Below are 19,333 nucleotides of genomic sequence, written 5' to 3'. Positions count from 1 at the left end.
AATTATATTTTTCAATTTTGGGTGAACTCTTTAATTTATAACTACAGGCTACTACTAGTTGTCTAAAAATACTGTTCATTGTCAGTTCATGTTAGTTGCATTATCTAATGTTAATATAACATTAACGTGATGTTAACATTTTTTAACATTTTAGTGTTAGCAAAAAAAAAAAAGTTGATTGGCCAGTCAGTAGCTGAACAACTAATCAGACCCATTAAGTGCAATAATTGATCATCCAAACAATCATTTCTGAACTGGAAATATCACATTGGGAGACTGTATAATCTTTCTCAGTCCAGTTTTGTTATGATTGCTTTGAAGTAAGGAAGTGGCTGGCTGAGGACAGTGGAAACTCCATAGACAGCAGGAGACTGGCAGGTATTACACAGACGGTCAGGACAGTGCAGAGCAGAGCGCAGTCGTCAATACTGCACTCACACTAGATCTTCAGCAACAGAAACCCGAGTCTCTGAATTACAACTCTACATTTGCACCCCTCGCCCCCTGCCTGGTAGGAACGCGGCCACTGCAAAAGAAAACTCTGAAGGAGTGGATCACAGATGCTGTGAGGCGTCTGACAGACACGGGAGACAAATGAGTTTTCATCAGGCACTTTACTGCTTCTCTAAAACGGGTCATTTCAGCACACTGGGGCATTTTTGCTTTATTTAGTATGTTTGTAACATAACGCATTTGGGTGTTTGTGACAACTCCTTCAAGCAGACCTGTTTAATACCAGGTCATAATGTGCAATGGCAGTCACATCAGCGGGAGGTCACACTCCCGGTACTTGTTCTGTAAGTACATTAGATGTTCAATTCTAGTGTCTGATGTCAAACATTTTCTGAAGGAAATGCAAGTGGAGCTTGCCTGTGCAAAAAGAAAAAGAAAAACAGTTTTTGGTCTCAATATGACTCTGGACCCTACTTTAAAGTGTTAGTTCACCCAGAAATTAAACTTGTATGACTTTCTTTCTTCTGTGAAACACAAAGATATTTTGTAAAATGCAGTGGCTATTTGCACTAACTATAGATGCTGTTTACACTAAAGCCAACTAAAGTATACTTCTCTGTTTACGTATATGTGAGTTTCAGCATACAGTGCGCGTGGCGCGAATTTCTTCACCAGCAGAGTACGTGCACCGCCGGATTTTTGTAACCGTGTGTACGTGCAGGTCACACTTTTTTGTTGCAGTAATTCGGTTATCCAAAAGGTGGCATCCGTGCCCTGGGGTCATCGATTCACAAGGTAGTCGAAGAAAAACTGCATAAACAGAACGCATGCAAGCTACAGCGACAATGGAGGCCTACATAGATGAGATTATGCAAAGAGGTTATAAAGTACCCTCATGTGTACAACTCTAGCATGAAAAAATACAATGGGTTGTTTACATGGGTTGTAACTTGTGGCGAGAAACTGCTTAAAATTGCGCATGCGTCGAACGCCTGTGTATATGTATTAGTCAAGTATACTTTCCAAGGCTGTGCATTCGACTGTGCACATACACTAGCGTACACGAAAAAAATGAAGTATACCCAGGGCTTAAGTGTAAATAGCAATTAGATGCTATTTACACTAAGTAAAAATAGTATATTTTCTCAGCAATAGATGTTATTTACCAAGTGCAAATAGCTGTAGATGCTATTTACACTAAGTAAAAATAGTGATATATTCTATTTACGCTATATAAAAGTAGTAATTATTTGCAATAAGTGCAAATATTTGTTAGGTGCTATTTATATGTAAATATTAAAATTAATAAATGGATGCCACCTTATTGGGACAATAAAGCCCTCCCTACACCTACACCTAACTCTGCCCTATAAATACATTATTATTATTATTATTAAACACTCGTTAGGCACTTTATTTCTACTTTCAAATATTTTCTTTACGATCTGATTTGTGATGGGTAAAGGGAGAAGAGTGAGTTCGGCAAAAGGCAGATTCAAACTCGCGTCAATCACGTCAAAAGCTACTTTAACCCATTTGTGCCCAAATTTTTCTGAATGGTTTCATGCATATAGTCCTGTTAATAGTGTCCTATGTGAACATGTTCTGCATTTATTTTTCCCAGGTTTTTGTTTTTTTTTCTTAAAAAACGTGTTTGAATGTGCGGCAACTATAGTTGCCGGTGGGCAAATATGTTGTATGCACCCCTCAATGTAAAATTTTAATAGGAGGATAACATTTATGCATCTAACTCAAAATAACTGCTTTCAACAGATCAACAGATCAATCAAAGTCGTTGAAACATTCAATGTGAACTCAAAAAAGTTAAAATTTCTTGAATATGAAAACACAAACAACAAATCCATTAGTCTTAAAGTGGTGGAACATAGTGCCGAACAAAGTCCAGCCATTAAGTTGCTCTAACAGAGCATTGTGAATCAAAAAAGTTAGATTCAAATCATTAATTTGAAAAAAATACATCTATATGTGACCCTGGACCACAAAGCCAGTCAGAAGTCGCACGGGTATATTGGTAGCTATAGCCAACAATACATTGTATGGGTCAAAATTATTGTTTTTTTTTTTCTTTTATGGCAAAAATCATCAGGATATAAAGTAAAGCTCATGTTCTGTGAAGATATTTTGTAAATTTTCTACTGTAAATATATAAAAAAATATTTTTGTGAATGGATATACATTGCTAAGGACGTCATTTGGACAACTTTAAGGCAATTATCTCAAAATTTCAATTTTTTTGCACCTTCAGATTACAGATTTTCAAATAGTTGAGTCTCGGCCAAATGTCCTATCCTAACAAACCATACATCAATGGAAAGCTTATATATATTCACCTTTCAGATGATGTATAAATCTTAATTTCAAAGAATTGACCCTTATGAATGGTTTTGTAGTCCAGGGTCACATATAACAAACAAACAAAAAATAAATTAATTAAAAAAATAATTAATTAACAAATAACAATATATAATATATAACAATATAAAATATTATAAAAGCAAAAAGCAATAAACAAGACCAATAACCTTGATTTATTAACCCATTAAACACAGTATACCCCATTTCCCCATTATATATGTACTTACAAGTCATTTGCCCACCGGCAACTATAGTTGCCGCTTGGACTTTTGACTAAGTATACAAAAAACTATAGATCTCTTGTAAGATTTGTTTTGTTTGGATGATTCCAGAGACCCTCATGATTACGTAGATATATATATGTCAACAAAAAAATTCTAATGTTTACATGAAAATGACTTTTCTTTGGGAGGGTTTGCCTTCACTATGCTTCCTGGAAGTAGGGGTAGGAAGTTGACAGCCTCATGTCACAGGAAAGAAGTGAATACCTTTTTTTTGTTCTTGAAATCCTTTATTTAGATGTTTTCTTGCATGTCATTGAGAAATAAAACATGGAAAACATCTAGAAAAAAATGTACAAAAGGAAAATGACAACCATACACTGCGGCAACTATAGTTGCCAGTGGGCTCAAATGGGTTAATGCCTAATGCGTACACCACTGCAGACGATGAGTGGTGAGCATCTTTTTTAATCTTGTGTGGCCCAAACAGACATTGGTGGGTAGAGTTAGCATAAACAGCCTTTGCCAACAAGACAGGCTCTTTACAATTAGTGTTGTACATGATATGCTAACAGGAATTTAGTTTAACATAGGCATACTATACATACCAAGCAGCAGAAGTGTTACAAAATCTATAACAATTATTATCACTAATAGTAGAGCTCCAATATTTCCATCATACTGTAATATATTCATTTCATATGTCATGCTATCACACTCCTACTCTTCCATTGTTCCATTCCAGGAAAGTAAAAACATCCCGAACATATTTAAGCCCACAAATGAACAGAGTGAATTTCGCTTTCGTTAAGGTATGTAAACTTTTCTCTGATGAAAATTCGTTTCATGCGCAGTGCGAGTAGTTTGGTGCCAAGTTTCATTCATTCCACATAAACACACATTTAATATAATTTAGTCTCAGTGAACTTGAGAACACTGTTAAAGAATGGACTTTGGTGGTTTGTATTATGTGATGCCAGAACATTTGATATCATGTCTTTACTAAATACCTCAAACTAATCATTACTGCTAGTATTTATCCTACTCATCCATAATTAAGACTTACACCTGATTTTCCAGTGATCTGTGCATTTGTATATTAGTCATTATTGTACTCTGTACACCCTGGTGAAGATTTTGGCCAAAATATGTCGGTGGTAAGCCACTAATATAAAAGCTTTTTAATTCCCTTTCTAAACCACAAATAGTAGTGCCTTGAGTTATTTTGGACTGGCTTTAGATTTCCCCTTTATAATGAAACATGCCACAACCAATGTTCTGCTGACTTCTTTCACTGGAATTGTGAGTAGTTACTGTCCGACCACTGATGTGATTGGACTGCCTGCTTACTAAGCACAGATAGCCACAGTCGGATACCTGCGTTCAGTTTACGTCGTCAGGGCCGTCAGCCAGGGAAGGGTAGGATTAAGAGATCACTGGAGCACAGCTGAGCGACGTGCTGCTTTACTGGGCCGGATCGGCTCTTAGTCCTCTGAGCTTTGAGCCCTGCTGTTTAAGGGCTGCTTGAGGGATTCCATCAAGAGTGCACCAGGGTTCAGCCACCAGTCGGGGGTGGAAGCTTGTGAGCTCCTCTCTCAGCGTCACACGTTTCTGGGGACAGGACGTCATCTCTCACTGTCCTCATCAAACATCCCTTTCCAGCCCCCCCCTCCATGGTGAAGCTCACTTTCAAGCATGCTGGGACCTGACGAGGGTTGTGTCATCATAGCAACTCCCATGAGGAGGTAACTCCAGGATTTTTTAATCAAAAGTAGTGGAGGAACATAGATAAGAGTGTGGACTGATGGAAAAAGATTCAGACGCAGTGACAGGCTCGGTGCTGGTGTTTTATTTCACTAAAATAGGTTTTTACTTTTCTATTTAATATTATAGTTATTATATTTTAATATAATATCAACAGCATATTTATTATAACTATTTAAAACTGAATCTATTTATATAGACATAAATCAATACATTATTTAAACTTTATTTTGTTTTTAAAGTATGAATAACTGTTCTACCCCAACATTTCCTTATTATATTTTTATATCAAATATGTAGTTCAAAAATAGTTTAAATATATTTTTATTATCTTTATATTTAATTCATAATGTTACTATTATACTAAAATTAAAATATGCAAAAACATATTATTTCAATAATAAAAATATTGAAAAAAAGTATGTGTATATTTTATAAATGTATTCATTTAATTAATAATTAAAATGTCTCTATTGAAATATAATTCTTTGCAACAAATATATTAAATATACTAAATGCAAACATTAATATGTATTACTAAAATATAGTTTAAATATATTTGTATTATGTTTATAGTTAATTCATAATGTTACTATTATATTGAAATTAAAATATGTTTTTCAAAAATACTGGAAAAAAGTAACACATTTTTGTTTTATTATTGATTTATGTATATATTGGTAAATATACTCATTAGGGTCAATTAATTAATCATTAAATTGGCTCTATTTAAATATAATTCTTTGCAACAAATAAAATATAAATGAATTAAAAATATATTAAATGCAAACAAATATGTAGTACTAAAATATAGTTTCAATATATTTATATTATGTTCATAGTTAATTCATAATGTTACTATTATATTGAAATTAAAATACGAAAGGTCTTTCAAAAATATTAAAAAAATTAAATGTAGCATGTATTTTTTAATACATCTATTTAAATTATTACACAATATTACAAATGAATCAGTTTTCCAGTATATACAGTCCTAAATCAATAAAAGAAACATGTATTACATTTTATTCTTCAATACAATACTTCCTCTCCCTTTCGAAAAAGAACAACAGCGTAGACTGTAGGAGGGGCTAAGGGCGTGTTTGGGGTGGGGTGAGGAGGCGTAACTGGAGTCCTTCAACAAGAGCAATGCAAGCTCATTTCTTGTCTCTAATGAGTGCGGCAGGGCGGCCGGCATGATGATCAGAGTCAGATGGGGTGCCCCGAGCAGCCGCCCCCTGCCGAAAGTGCCGCCTGACACCCTTTGTTACCTCCAAGTGAGCTGAGACCAGCCCATGAACCATGTAACTAGGTGGTTTCCAGGTTAATGAAAAGCTGTAACTCCAGTCTCACTGTCTCCTTAGAAGTCTAACTAAACCCCCAAACCCCCTACTTTCACCCTAGCAAGCCCCCTTTGAAAAAACGTCAACATTCCAACCCAGAAATGAGCACCGTTGAACGCAAATGAATATAAGTGGCACATAGACCTGTCCTCTTCAAAGAGACGTTTATTTGGGAAGGACTGTTCACATCCGAATATACAGCGGAGACTTATGACGGTCAGAGGAGGAGAGACCCATAATTTCACTTTCAGCTGGAAGTGCTTGATCCTGAATATAAACACGTATGAAGAATGGTAGTAAAACTTTAAAGTAAACATTGATTTAACCTTACAAACAATCATGGCCTTGAAATACATCCTCTTAATGTTCTCCTGATCTGCTTCCAGATGTTTGTTTGTAAGTTTGTGTGTGTGTGAGAGAGATTGACGGCCCCCTCAGTCGTCTAATTCCTGTCTCCGCCTCTACATGGCTCCAGTACCCTCATTTGCACAGGGTAAATATGTATTCCCAAGTATACATTTTTGTCAGGTTCCCCTCAGAAAAAAAGCCTTTGATTCCACTAAGGCGGCTTGTTGAAAAAAGAGAGAAGGGGAAAAAAAAAAACTGTTCACTCCAGTTGGCATCTAATTTGGAGCAGCGGACATTAAAGCGGCAGCCAGTCACTAATAGGAGCCATTCCTGCAGCTAGCGTCAGAGAGGAGGTGTGCTGGGCATTTGTGCTTCACCAGCTCTCCGAGACCTATGCTAATAGATTTCAGCTCTACTAACCCTTCATTCCCCCAATTAGCCTGCTTTAGTATGACTGAAAGCCCAAGAGAGAGAAAGAAAGAGGGAGGGAGAAAGCGGTACACAAGTAATACAACAACTAGATAGTAGTGCTGGCCTGTTCGAAACACACAACCTCTACAAAGCCTTATTTCAAAGTTTGAAAACAATTAAAAAAAAGTTAGTTAGATTGATAGATGGATAGACAGGCAGATTGATAGAACAACAAAGATAGAATGACCGATAGATGGAATGATAGATAGAATGAAAGAACAACAGATAGAACTGATAGAACGACAGAACGATACATAGAATGACAGACAGACAGACAGAGATAGTTCTATCATTCTATCTTCTCATTTAATCTTTATGTCGTTCTATCTATTGTTCTGTCGATCTGCCTATCCATCTGTCTACCAACCTATAAACTTTCAAACTTCAAAGCTTCAAAGATGGACAGACGGCAGAAAGATAGATAGGCAGAAAGCGAGACTGTGTCCCCACTGCACAGAGAACGAAGTGGAAACAGAACTGCACTTTCTGACATCCTGCCCTAAATATGCACACATTAGGGACGCTTTCTATCACCATTTCACAACCCACCACAAAGACTTTCATCAGAGATCAAATATGGACAAACTCCCATACCTGCTAGGAGAAAGCCCAGCAAGCTCAAACCTGGCTGCCAGGTACGTGAGGTCGTGTCACGACGAAAGAGCCTCCAGCGGGACAGAACTACCAACACACTCACTAAATGCCTAGAGACACATCTATAAATATTATAAGATTGAACATTTTTATTGCATTTTTTTATTGCTATTTTATTTCTAGATTTTTTCTTTCTTCATTATTATTATTTTATTTATTTATTTATTTTTATTGACTGTTATTAATGCTTTGGCAATGTAAGGATTCCTTTCTCCATGCCAATAAAGCTATTTTTGAATCTTTGAATCTCTTTGATAGACAGGCAGGCAGAGGCAGACAGACAAAGAGGCAGACAGACAGGTAGGAAGAGCGGCAGATAGACTGAAAGAGAGGCAGACAGACAGAAATACAGACAGACAGAGAGGCAGACAGAGAGACAGACAGACAGACAGAGAGGCAGACAGAAAGAGAGAGACAGAGGCAGACAAACAGACAGACAGAGAGGCAGACAGAAAGAGAGAGACAGAGGCAGACAGACAGACAGACAGAGGTATGCAGACAGACAGACAAACAGACAGAAAGGCAGACAGACAGACAGACAGAGAGGAAGACAAAGAGGCAAACAGAGAGACAGACAGACAGAGAGGCAGACAGAAAGAGACAGAGGCAGACAGACAGACAGACAGAGGTATGCAGACAGACAGACAAACAGACAGAAAGGCAGACAGACAGACAGAGAGGAAGACAAAGAGGCAAACAGAGAGACAGACAGACAGAGAGGCAGACAGAAAGAGACAGAGGCAGACAGACAGACAGACAAAGAGGTATGCAGACAGACAGACAGGGAGACAGACAGACAAACAGACAGAAAGGCAGACAGACAGACAGAGAGGAAGACAGACAGACAGACAAAGAGGCAAACAGAGAGACAGAAAGACAGAAAGGCAGACAGACAGACAAAGAGGCAAACAGAGAGACAGACAGACAGACAGACAGAGAGGCAGACAGACAAAGAGAGAGAAAGACAGACAGACAGACAGAGAGGCAGACAGAGAAACAGACAGAGAGGCAGACAGACAGACAGACAAAGAGGCAGACAGACAAAGAGGCAGACAGACAGACAGACAAAGAGGCAGACAGACAGAGAGGCAGACAGACAGACAGACAGAGAGGCAGACAGACAGACAAAGAGGCAGACAGAGAGGCAAACAGAGAGAGAGGCAGACAGACAGACAGACAAAGAGGCAGACAGAGAGAGGCAGACAGACAGACAGACAAAGAGGCAGACAGACAGACAGACAAAAAGGCAAACAGAGAGACAGACAGACAGACAGAGAGGCAGACAGACAAAGAGAGAGAAAGACAGACAAACAGACAGACAGAGAGGCAGACAGACAGACAAAGAGGCAGACAGACAGACAGACAGACAAAGAGACAGACAGACAGAGAGGCAGACAGACAGACAAAGAGGCAGACAGACAGACAGACAGAGGCAGACAGACAGACAGAGAGACAGACACAGAGGCAGACAGACAGAGAGGCAGACAGACAGACAAAGAGGCAGACAGAGAGACAGACAGACAGACAGAGGCAGACAGACAGACAGAGAGACAGACACAGAGGCAGACAGACAGAGAGGAAGACAAAGAGGCAAACAGAGAGACAGACAGACAGAGAGGCAGACAGAAAGAGACAGAGGCAGACAGACAGACAGACAAAGAGGTATGCAGACAGACAGACAGGGAGACAGACAGACAAACAGACAGAAAGGCAGACAGACAGACAGAGAGGAAGACAGACAGACAGACAGACAGACAAAGAGGCAAACAGAGAGACAGACAGACAGAAAGGCAGACAGACAGACAGACAAAGAGGCAAACAGAGAGACAGACAGACAGACAGACAGAGAGGCAGACAGACAAAGAGAGAGAAAGACAGACAGACAGACAGAGAGGCAGACAGAGAAACAGACAGAGAGGCAGACAGACAGACAGACAGACAAAGAGGCAGACAGACAAAGAGGCAGACAGACAGACAGACAAAGAGGCAGACAGACAGAGAGGCAGACAGACAGACAGACAAAGAGGCAGACAGACAAAGAGGCAGACAGACAGACAGACAAAGAGGCAGACAGACAGAGAGGCAGACAGACAGACAGACAGAGAGGCAGACAGACAGACAAAGAGGCAGACAGAGAGGCAAACAGAGAGACAGACAGAGAGGCAGACAGACAGAGAGGCAGACAGACAGACAAAGAGGCAGACAGAGAGAGGCAGACAGACAGACAGACAGACAAAGAGGCAGACAGACAGACAGACAAAAAGGCAAACAGAGAGACAGACAGACAGACAGAGAGGCAGACAGACAAAGAGAGAGAAAGACAGACAAACAGACAGACAGAGAGAGAGAAAGACAGACAAACAGACAGACAAAGAGGCAGACAGACAAACAGACAGACAAAGAGACAGACAGACAGAGAGGCAGACAGACAGACAAAGAGGCAGACAGAGAGACAGACAGACAGACAGAGGCAGACAGACAGACAGAGAGACAGACACAGAGGCAGACAGACAGACAGACAGACAGAGAGGCAGACAGACAGACAAAGAGGCAGACAGAGAGACAGACAGACAGACACAGAGGCAGACAGACAGACAGAGAGACAGACACAGAGGCAGACAGACAGACAGACAGAGAGACAGACAGGCAGACAGACAAAAAGAGAGACAGGCAGGCAGGCAGTGAGGCAGACAGGGGAGTGTTTCTAAAAGCATTGTTAGCCAACTATATTCGCAAGTTCCACTGAACTCCATTGGTAATGACGGAGCTTGCACCGTAGTTATCTTTGGGAAACGCACCACAGATTCTCTATCTATTGTTCTGTCAATCTGTCTGTCCATCCATGTACCAGTATGTAAACTTTCAAGCTTCAAAGCTTTATAGACCCATTTAGGGTTATGGTATTGCATTATGGGTTATATAATTTAGATGAACAGAAATTGAGCAGTTGTCTGATTGGCCGATCCTCTCAATCTGAGCCTATGAAAAATCAGGGCACATATGCGAGCCACACTGACATACGTTCTGCAGTTGACTGTTTGCACTCACACTAACAGAAAAACCCACAGAAAACAAATAAATAAAACTGGCACTCTTTACACAGGGCTTTTATCACTTCTTGAGGAAGAGCATTACAAAGAAAATAGAGAGTGCACTTTTAACCCTGACCCTGTGTGAGGAGAGAGCGGCCTAACTGTGGCCTTACCTGTAATAAACCTTCTACTAGCAGCACTAGATCCTAAATCACTCTACAGGACTCTAGAGTATCGAATGTCGCTTCATACAAGTGTACACACAGACACAGCTAAAAACAAACACATGCAAATAGACACAAAGAAGCACAAACAAGTCACCTTGACAGACTTCCTCTTTAAAGCACAAATATGTAATTATCATCTCAAAAAGTTTATTTACCAGAAAACGGTTGCGGAAAATGTGAAACTTCATAGTGTATGTGTCAGGGGTGTTAGTCACAGAGCCAGAGGTCTTGGCAGGGCACCCAGAAGCTGTAAAGGTTTAGTACCGGCCCACAACCTGTTTACTCCATACTGAGCGACTCTAGTGTGAGGGCCCTGATTCATTTGCTCTTTTCCTCTCTTCAACATTCCTTTTTTTTCTTGCATGACTGAGGGAAAGAGGTACTGCTGCCCAAAGATTCAGAATTGATTGGTATTAGGAACAAAAAAATGATTCCATACCCATGAACGATTCTTATAATAAATAAGAAAAAAAATGCGATGAAGTTGCCATCTAATATAATTTCTATAATAAGTAAATTCAAACCAATTCTAAAATAGAGTGATTTTTGATGTCTTTTCATAGTTAATTTATTTGCATTATTGTTATTAGTGCATAAATACAATACAATAACTGGTCATAACTAAAGAGTAAACAACAATACTAAAACAAAACATTCATTAATTTATTTTCATAAAATACAATAAAATAACAGAACGCATAACATTGTGACATGAACAACCAGTAAGGAATGACAAATTTTCAATTAAAACTGAAAACTTTATGCGTTTTGGCCATTGATTTACTCGACAACGGCGTTTTGGTGCCCTGAAAACAAACTTTTGAAAGCAGGTTTCAAAGTGCACGTTTTTGAAAAGAAAACATTATCATCTTTGTGTAAACTACAAAAACAAGAATTTGTGAAAATGGTGTTCAGTCTATAGGCCCATAGATTTTTGTTTACAAGGTGATATCAGCAACTAGAGTATTTAGTAGAATAAACGTGCAAGAGCCGTTAACGGAAACGAACACCGTTCAGTGCCGTTTTGTTAATGCAACTCAAATTGGTATTCACATACACTGCTCTTTGAAAACACATCAGATCTCAATGGTGAAAAATGTCATGCTGGATATCTATACTGATATGGACTGGGTAATGTGTTAGGAATTTCATTGCAGCAACTCAAAATGGTACTCGGTAGTTTGTATGGCCCCCACACGCTTGTATGCATGCCTGACAACGTCGGGGCATGCTCCTAATGAGATGACGGATGGTGTCCTGGGGTTTTTCCTCCCAGATCTGGACCAGGGCATCACTGAACTCCTGGACAGTCTGAGGTGCAACCTGGTGGCGTTGGATGGACCGAAACATAATGTCCCAGAGGTGTTCTATTGGATTTAGGTCAGGTGAGTGTGGGGGGCATTCAATGATATCAATTCCTTCATCCTTCAGGAACTGCCTGCATACTGCATACTCTCGCCACATGAGGCCGGGTATTGTCGTGCACCAGGAGGAACCTAGGACACACTGCACCAGCGTAGGGTCTGACAATGGGTCCAAGGATTTCATCCCGATACCTAATGGCAGTCAGGGTGCCATTGTCTAGCCTGTAGAGGTCTGTGCGTCCCTCCATGGATATGCCTCCCCAGACCATTACTGACCCAACAACAAACCGGTCATGCTGAACAATGTTACAGGCAGCATAACATTCTCCGCGGCTTCTCCAGACCCTTTCACGTCACATGCTCAGGGTGAACCTGCTCTCATCTGTGAAAAGCACAGAGCACCAGTGGCGAACGAGCCAATTCTGGTGTTCAACGGCAAATGCCATTCGAGCTCCACAGTGTCAGGCAGTGAGCACAGGGCCCACTAGAGGACATCTGGCCCTCAGGCCACCCTCATGAAGTCTGTTTCTGATTGTTTGGTCAGAGACAATTCACACCAGTGGCCTGCTGGAGGTCATTTTGTAGGGTTCTGGCAGTGCTCATCCTGTTCCTCCTTGCAAAAAGGAGCAGATACCGGTCCTGCTGATCGGTTAAGGACCTTCTAAGACCCCGTTCAGCTTTAATAGAGTAACTGCCTGTCTCCTGGAATCTCCTCCATGCTCTTGAGACTGTGCTGGGAGACACAGCAAACCTTCTGGCAATGGCACGTATTGATGTGCCATCCTGGAGGAGTTGAGCTGCCTGTGCAACCTCTGTAAGGTCCAGGCATCGTCAGTAGTGACACTGACCCTAGCCAAATGCAAAACTAGTGAAAAACAGTCAGAAAAGATGAGTAGGGAAAAATGTCAATGTACTCCACCTGTAAAACCATTGCTGTTTTGGGGATTGTCTCATTGTTGCCGATCTAGTGCATCTGTTGTTAATTTCATTAACACCAAAGCAGCTGAAACTGATTAACAACCCCCTCTGCTACTTAACTGACCGGATCAATATCCCAGGAGTTTAACTGACTTGATGCTATTCTCTGATTAAAAAGTGTTCCTTTAATGTTTTTGAGCAGTGTATATTTCTTCACTTTCAGAGCCACAGGCATCAAAACAAGGGATATAATTAAGTGAAATAATGAGGTAAGTATGTGAGCAATTTGAGAACATTAAAAAAAAGTATGAGTAAAGGACGCATTTCATTTCCCACAGAAATATTACGCTACTGCCACAAAATGAAGAAAATTCCTAAGAACAGAAAGGAATGGGAGAGAATTAAGTGAAGAATTAGTTTTTTACCTGGTCTTCACAACATCCAATGGGTGCATCAAACAAATCTCCACAAGACCTATAGAGAACAAAAATCATAAGTAATTATAACACTGCCCGTCATAAATCAGTCATTAAAACGAGACATGAGCACAACTGAACATGTTATTATTCGCTCACAGGCCATTAAGCTGTCATTACCAAATGCCAAGCTTTCTTTCCTTCTCTTTCACTATTTCTCATCATATTTCACTGAGCTTTTTAAGTATTTCAGTATAATCCGATTTCATTCATGACCATTCAAGCCTTATTGCATTGTACAGTGAATTTTTAACTGCATAATCATCCCAAACACAGCTTCATTTCAAACACTCCAGAATCCTGCCAAGTACAAATTCTCTTGAGACTGAAACGTTTGACCTAATCCACAAATATTTCACCACGTTAAAACGGTGATGTATTATACACCATGACCCATATATTTGTAAATACAAATAAAAAGTCACAGACATTTGTGTGATTCCATTCACCATCTGTCTGTGTGCATGTGTGTGGTTTTTGTGTGTCTGATTTCGGTAGACGGAGGATTTTCCCCTCAAAAATCCCTATGCAACAGTCCCCTAAACTCACATCCGACAGGAGCCGCTTGGCCAGCAGCCACCTTCGTCACTCTGATCTTGTTTTTGCCTCCTTGCCACTCCACTGCAACTGACAAGCGTGCGGTAAGGGATCTGGCAACAAAATGGCCTCCATGCATAGATGTGGGACGTTGCGCTCGCCTGGCCTGCAAGTCATTACCATCATCCATTTTATTCGGTTCCAACGTGCTGATGGACGTAAAATCCCAAAGTATTTTCGAATCCTATTTTATCTGGACCGGCCCACAGAGAGGCTGCCGTAATGGCCTTCCTAATGCCAGGATTCCAGTTCATATGCACTTGAGCCATGACAGAAAGGGTGAGGGGTGTTTAATATGCTGAATAATGGAGATTTTACACTGCAAAACATGGCGAATACTTTGCATGTTGTTACCACACAGATTGGGTTCCATTTAACAGAGACAGTGAATAACGGCTGAAACCGTATCTGTGTTGGGCTACAAGTTATGTAAATAGTTAACAGCAAGATTCAGTACCTGTTTTGCGCTAAACAGTTCATAGAACATGTTTTTTTTGTTCACGGTAGCTGTAAACAAACATTGAGGGGGTGTTAGACGAGTGCAATTTGTCGCAGCGAGATCTTAGAGGCACAATTATGCATCTGCATTGCAATTCTCAGCTCTGTTCGGGCGTTTACTTTAATGGTTTCCCTCACAGATTCCTCTATGTGTACACAGCTGTTAAGAAATATGGTCCTATTCTAATTTCTTCCATTAAAAGTATTGTCCATAAACAAGACATTGCCTCCTTGGGGATTTTCCAGGAAAGTAATAATCAAGAGAAATTCCAAAGAGGAATTGCAGTCCGCCACTATGACTTAGCAAAAGATACATTCAAAAGCGATACAGACATGTTTATGTTGTCTTTTTGGAGTCTTTTGAACAGATAATGTGGCATATTCATAAACAAATCCTAACAGCTGGACAAGCTGAGGTGGTGTGATTCATTTCAGGTCTGATATGAGTTTGTGGAAGATGCATCAGTCAAACGAAAATGAGGAGAAAGGAGGCAAATTAGGTATGTCATGGTCTCCCTGTCGCCCAAGGCATTATAACACAGTAACGTTTATCATTAATTAATCACGGCTGCCAGGGCATCACAGGGGAAAATAATGTTATGCACTCAGGAGACACATGTTTTCCATTTCAGCACTCTATCCATCCTGAGGAAATAAAAGAGAAGGAGGCCTGGGAGAGTCATCTCAGCAGCGAGACAGCTGGAGGAATAGACTCATCTGTGCTTGACGCTGAGGTGGAGTGGTAAAGTCATGTTAAGGGATGTGTCTTTTTAAAATTCTGCAATACTTGATAAACATTTTCATTTCAGTGTAACAACATTGTTATCAAGCTATTATTTACCTCAGATTTTATAGGTAGTTTATTGTTCAGAATTGAATTGAGCATGCATATTACATTTGAGTTCAGTTCCTGAATTTGAAATTAATTTGTGGTGGGAAACAGAAAGCAATACTGGACTTCAAATTGGAATTAAAAAAAACAAACTAGAATAGGAAGGACAAAGCCATATTTGAAAGCAAAAAAGAAAAGAAATTTAAGATTTTAGGCCTTTCAGACCAAGATAAAATAACATTTCATTTTCCAGAATGCCATTCACTGTTGAATGTCTCCTACTTCCTGTAATTCCAATTCAATTTATGTTGGGTGTGGCCAATTCAATTCAAACCCCAACTAATGAAAAAATAGGAAGACAAGTATATTTGCAGGGTTCAATACAAGTTAAGCTCAAATAACAGCACTTATGGCATAATATTACCCCAAATTAATTTCCATTTGTCCTTTCTTTTCTCTTAAAAAAAAAGAAAGAAAAAATCTGGCTTAAAGTGAGGCACTTACAATGGAAGTGAATGGGGTCAATCCGCAAACATTATACACAATCAAAGATTTTAGAGAGGGGAAAAAATTGCTTATTTTCTGACGTTGAACAATTCTTTACATTTTTCTTTAAAAAAGCACTTAACTTTGTTGCCAAGACAGCAAAACAACTAAAACGACAAAAAATAAATAAATAAAAATGAGAACACTTGTTGCATCCCAATTCACCAAATTATACCCTAAAAGTATGTACTGTTTTTGCAAAGAAAAAGTACATACTTTTGAGTGTGTAGCAGAAGAGTATACATGCTTTGGGACATACTACTTCCTTTTAACGGACGCTCTGTCGCTTAGTTACATGCGACCTGTAACCGTTTAAACTACCCTGTCAATCATCTTGTCACAGTTAAAATCCCTTTATATTCAATTACATTTTATTTCCTACCATTTCGGAGAGAAATGTAGTCGCACGTTGATCTGCCAGTCATGGGTCTTTCATGTGGAGAACTCTCCCTTATGTTTGCGTAATGATGCCTTTAAAAGTTAATGACCAAACGCATTGTTATAAAAGTTCGGAGTGCTGTTGCAGATTAAATATGAATAACATTTAATAAATGTCTTTTCGTCAGATTACATACTGATTATTAATCACTCAAACCCCTTTATCTTAACCGCTCTACTTAACTGTTGCACATCCGCCATGTTTGTAGTTTTTAAACACTTTTTATTTGTGTTTGTAGTTCTAATGGAATCTGTGTCCAATGCACAATGGGTTGTGGGCAATATTAGCTGTTAGAGTGTGCACGGATCCACACTTCGATTTCTAACAGGAAAAATTAGATCATCCGATATCTTTGGAATACTCATTTCAACATACTACGATTTGGAACATACTACGATTTGGGACACACTAATTCTAATTTCGAAAACTATTTAGGATGGAGTTTGCTGCCAATACAGTAAATGTTCTAACTGTACCATATGACTGAATCTATACTGTAGTTGATCTGTACAGATGAAGGGTGAGTTACAGTAATGAGGCAGTCTCTACCATGGTAATCAGTTTACAGTGTCATATAGAACACATACTGTAATGTAAAATGCTGCATTTGAGGCTATCTGTCTCTCTTCTTCTGATGTATAACTGATCAATCTGATGTTATAAAGTCATTGACTGTTTCCATGTTTTATGGGGACATTCCATAGACGTAATGTTTTTTTTTTTACTGTACATTAACTGTAAATTTTATCCCCTACCCCTAACCTATACATCACAGAAAACTTTCTGATATTTTAGATTTTCAAAAAACATAATTCTGTATGATTTATAGGCCTTTTTCCTCATGAGGACCCAAAAAAATGTCCCTACAAGGTCAGAATTTACTGGTATTACTATTCTTGTGGGGGCATTTGGTCCCCATAATTTAGGGAATACCATGACCACACACACACTTTGAACATGGTTAGAATCTAAGATAAATCATTTATAATGTAAAATAAAAATTAAGTACTATCCAAATGATTAATTGATTAACCATTAAGATCAGCTGGATTAAATAACAGACAAATGTATTAAACTGAACAAGAAGAGATGCAAATCAAAAGTTTGATAGTAATAGCATTATGAAAGGCAGTTACTTTGAATGAAACATTTATATAGATTAAACACTTATTTTGCAAAGTGAAAAGGATACTTTGTGATTTTGTGTATTGTACTAACACAATTGAAATCATGCTGAAATGTCTGAAAAAAGTGATCTGTTGTGATATTAGTACTAAGAGTTTTGACAATTTACCAATTGCATGTGAAAATTGCACCAAAGCAATTAAAAAACAAACAAACTGTAATTTGTACTGAACCCAGAATATGCCATTAAAATCAGATTTTCGGGAACCCTGCAGGACTGTTTCTTTGACAGGAATGTTGTTTCAGGACCAACAAAAGTTTTTTTGATCCAAAAACACATGCTTCTTTGACAAAACCACGGTCGCTGTTGAGGTAAACGTGGAGGAAGCCTGAATCCGTGTGAACCCTGTTGCTGCTCTGGACTGTACAAGAGGGGCTCGTAGAGGATCAAAGGTAGGAAGCAGTGAGTAGTTGAGAAAGCCTGTCACTCATTTGAGTCTAATGAACTCCATGTTTGGCGGAAAAGAAAAGAAAACCCTAGTTAAGCAACAACACTCAAGAGTTATCGTCTAAGAGCTTCCAAAGAGGGTAAAATGCACAAACAAGGTGAGAGGGCCAAAGAATAAACCACATCCATCGTTGGCATGTTCCATATGGGTGGATTTAAGTGAGCAGGAAAAAGGCGATGAGAGGGGGGGCAAGAGATGGAGAGACTGAAAGGGAAAGCAAGACTTTCTCTACACAACACTAGTAAGTAATTAAAAAGGTTTAAGTGGATGCAAGCTGTGCTCTTGTAACGAGAAAGCCACTATATGAAGAAATTATATAATGGTGATGTTGTTGGCCAAGAAATTATCGGGAGAAATGGGGTCCATGATGGGAACAGGGCTGTCGTCAGGGGGCCCAGTATGGTAGCTTACTCATTGGACCCAGAGGAGAGATTATCCACCCATAACACATTTGTCCCTGGCTTTGTGGATGGGAACCCTTGATCGGAACAAGATCATTTTTTGTACTCTGGACAATAGGGCTGGGTAATAGCCGATTCATATAAAAACTTAATTTGATCTAGATATCGAGCTTTTAAAATCCCAAGATCATTTTTTTTTTTACTCTTTGCCAGTGTTTCCTGCACCACTAAATTGATAGTATGGTCAAAATACCCATATTTTACCAAAGTTTGCTGTCCTAATTTAATCGAATGAGATAAAAAAAAAAGAACATAATGCAAAAAAATGGCAAGAAAACACATTTTTATATTGAATTGTTTTGTTTCACAAACCGCTGAATCTATAGTCAAAAGATCCAATTTTACCAAAGTTTGCTGACTGAATTTAATCTAATGAGATAAAAAGCATAATGGGCCTGTTTATACTTGGTCACTTCATGCATTTTCTCTGATCTGATAGCTATCTGATTTATCAAACCGATTATATTTACACTAGGCCACATAAATGTGTCTCTGCAAAACGGATATAAATCCGATCTATGCACTATATACGCGCTATATGCAGATTTAATGGCGTTCACGTCACCGAAAGCAACAAATATATTTTTAGTTAATTGGCTGGGGAAAATATTGTGTTGGCTTCACAACTTTTGAATAGTAATGGTCATTTACTTATTCATAATGTTAGGAAAATTTTCAT

General features: G+C 39.1%; 1 protein-coding gene across 1 annotated transcript in view; it reads right to left on the bottom strand.

Moving 5' to 3' along the window:
• slc25a21 (solute carrier family 25 member 21) overlaps window positions 1-19,333 on the bottom strand; it is a 130,445-nt gene that overhangs the window by 29,893 nt on the left and 81,219 nt on the right. The window contains exon 3 of the mRNA XM_067367743.1: window positions 13,597-13,645. Coding sequence (XP_067223844.1) covers window positions 13,597-13,645 — 49 coding nt within the window. The remainder of the gene's footprint in view (window positions 1-13,596; window positions 13,646-19,333) is intronic.

This window comes from Chanodichthys erythropterus, chromosome 18, assembly GCF_024489055.1.
Source record: "Chanodichthys erythropterus isolate Z2021 chromosome 18, ASM2448905v1, whole genome shotgun sequence".
NCBI lineage: Eukaryota > Metazoa > Chordata > Actinopteri > Cypriniformes > Xenocyprididae > Chanodichthys > Chanodichthys erythropterus.
This window is presented reverse-complemented; position numbering and strand designations above follow the sequence as displayed.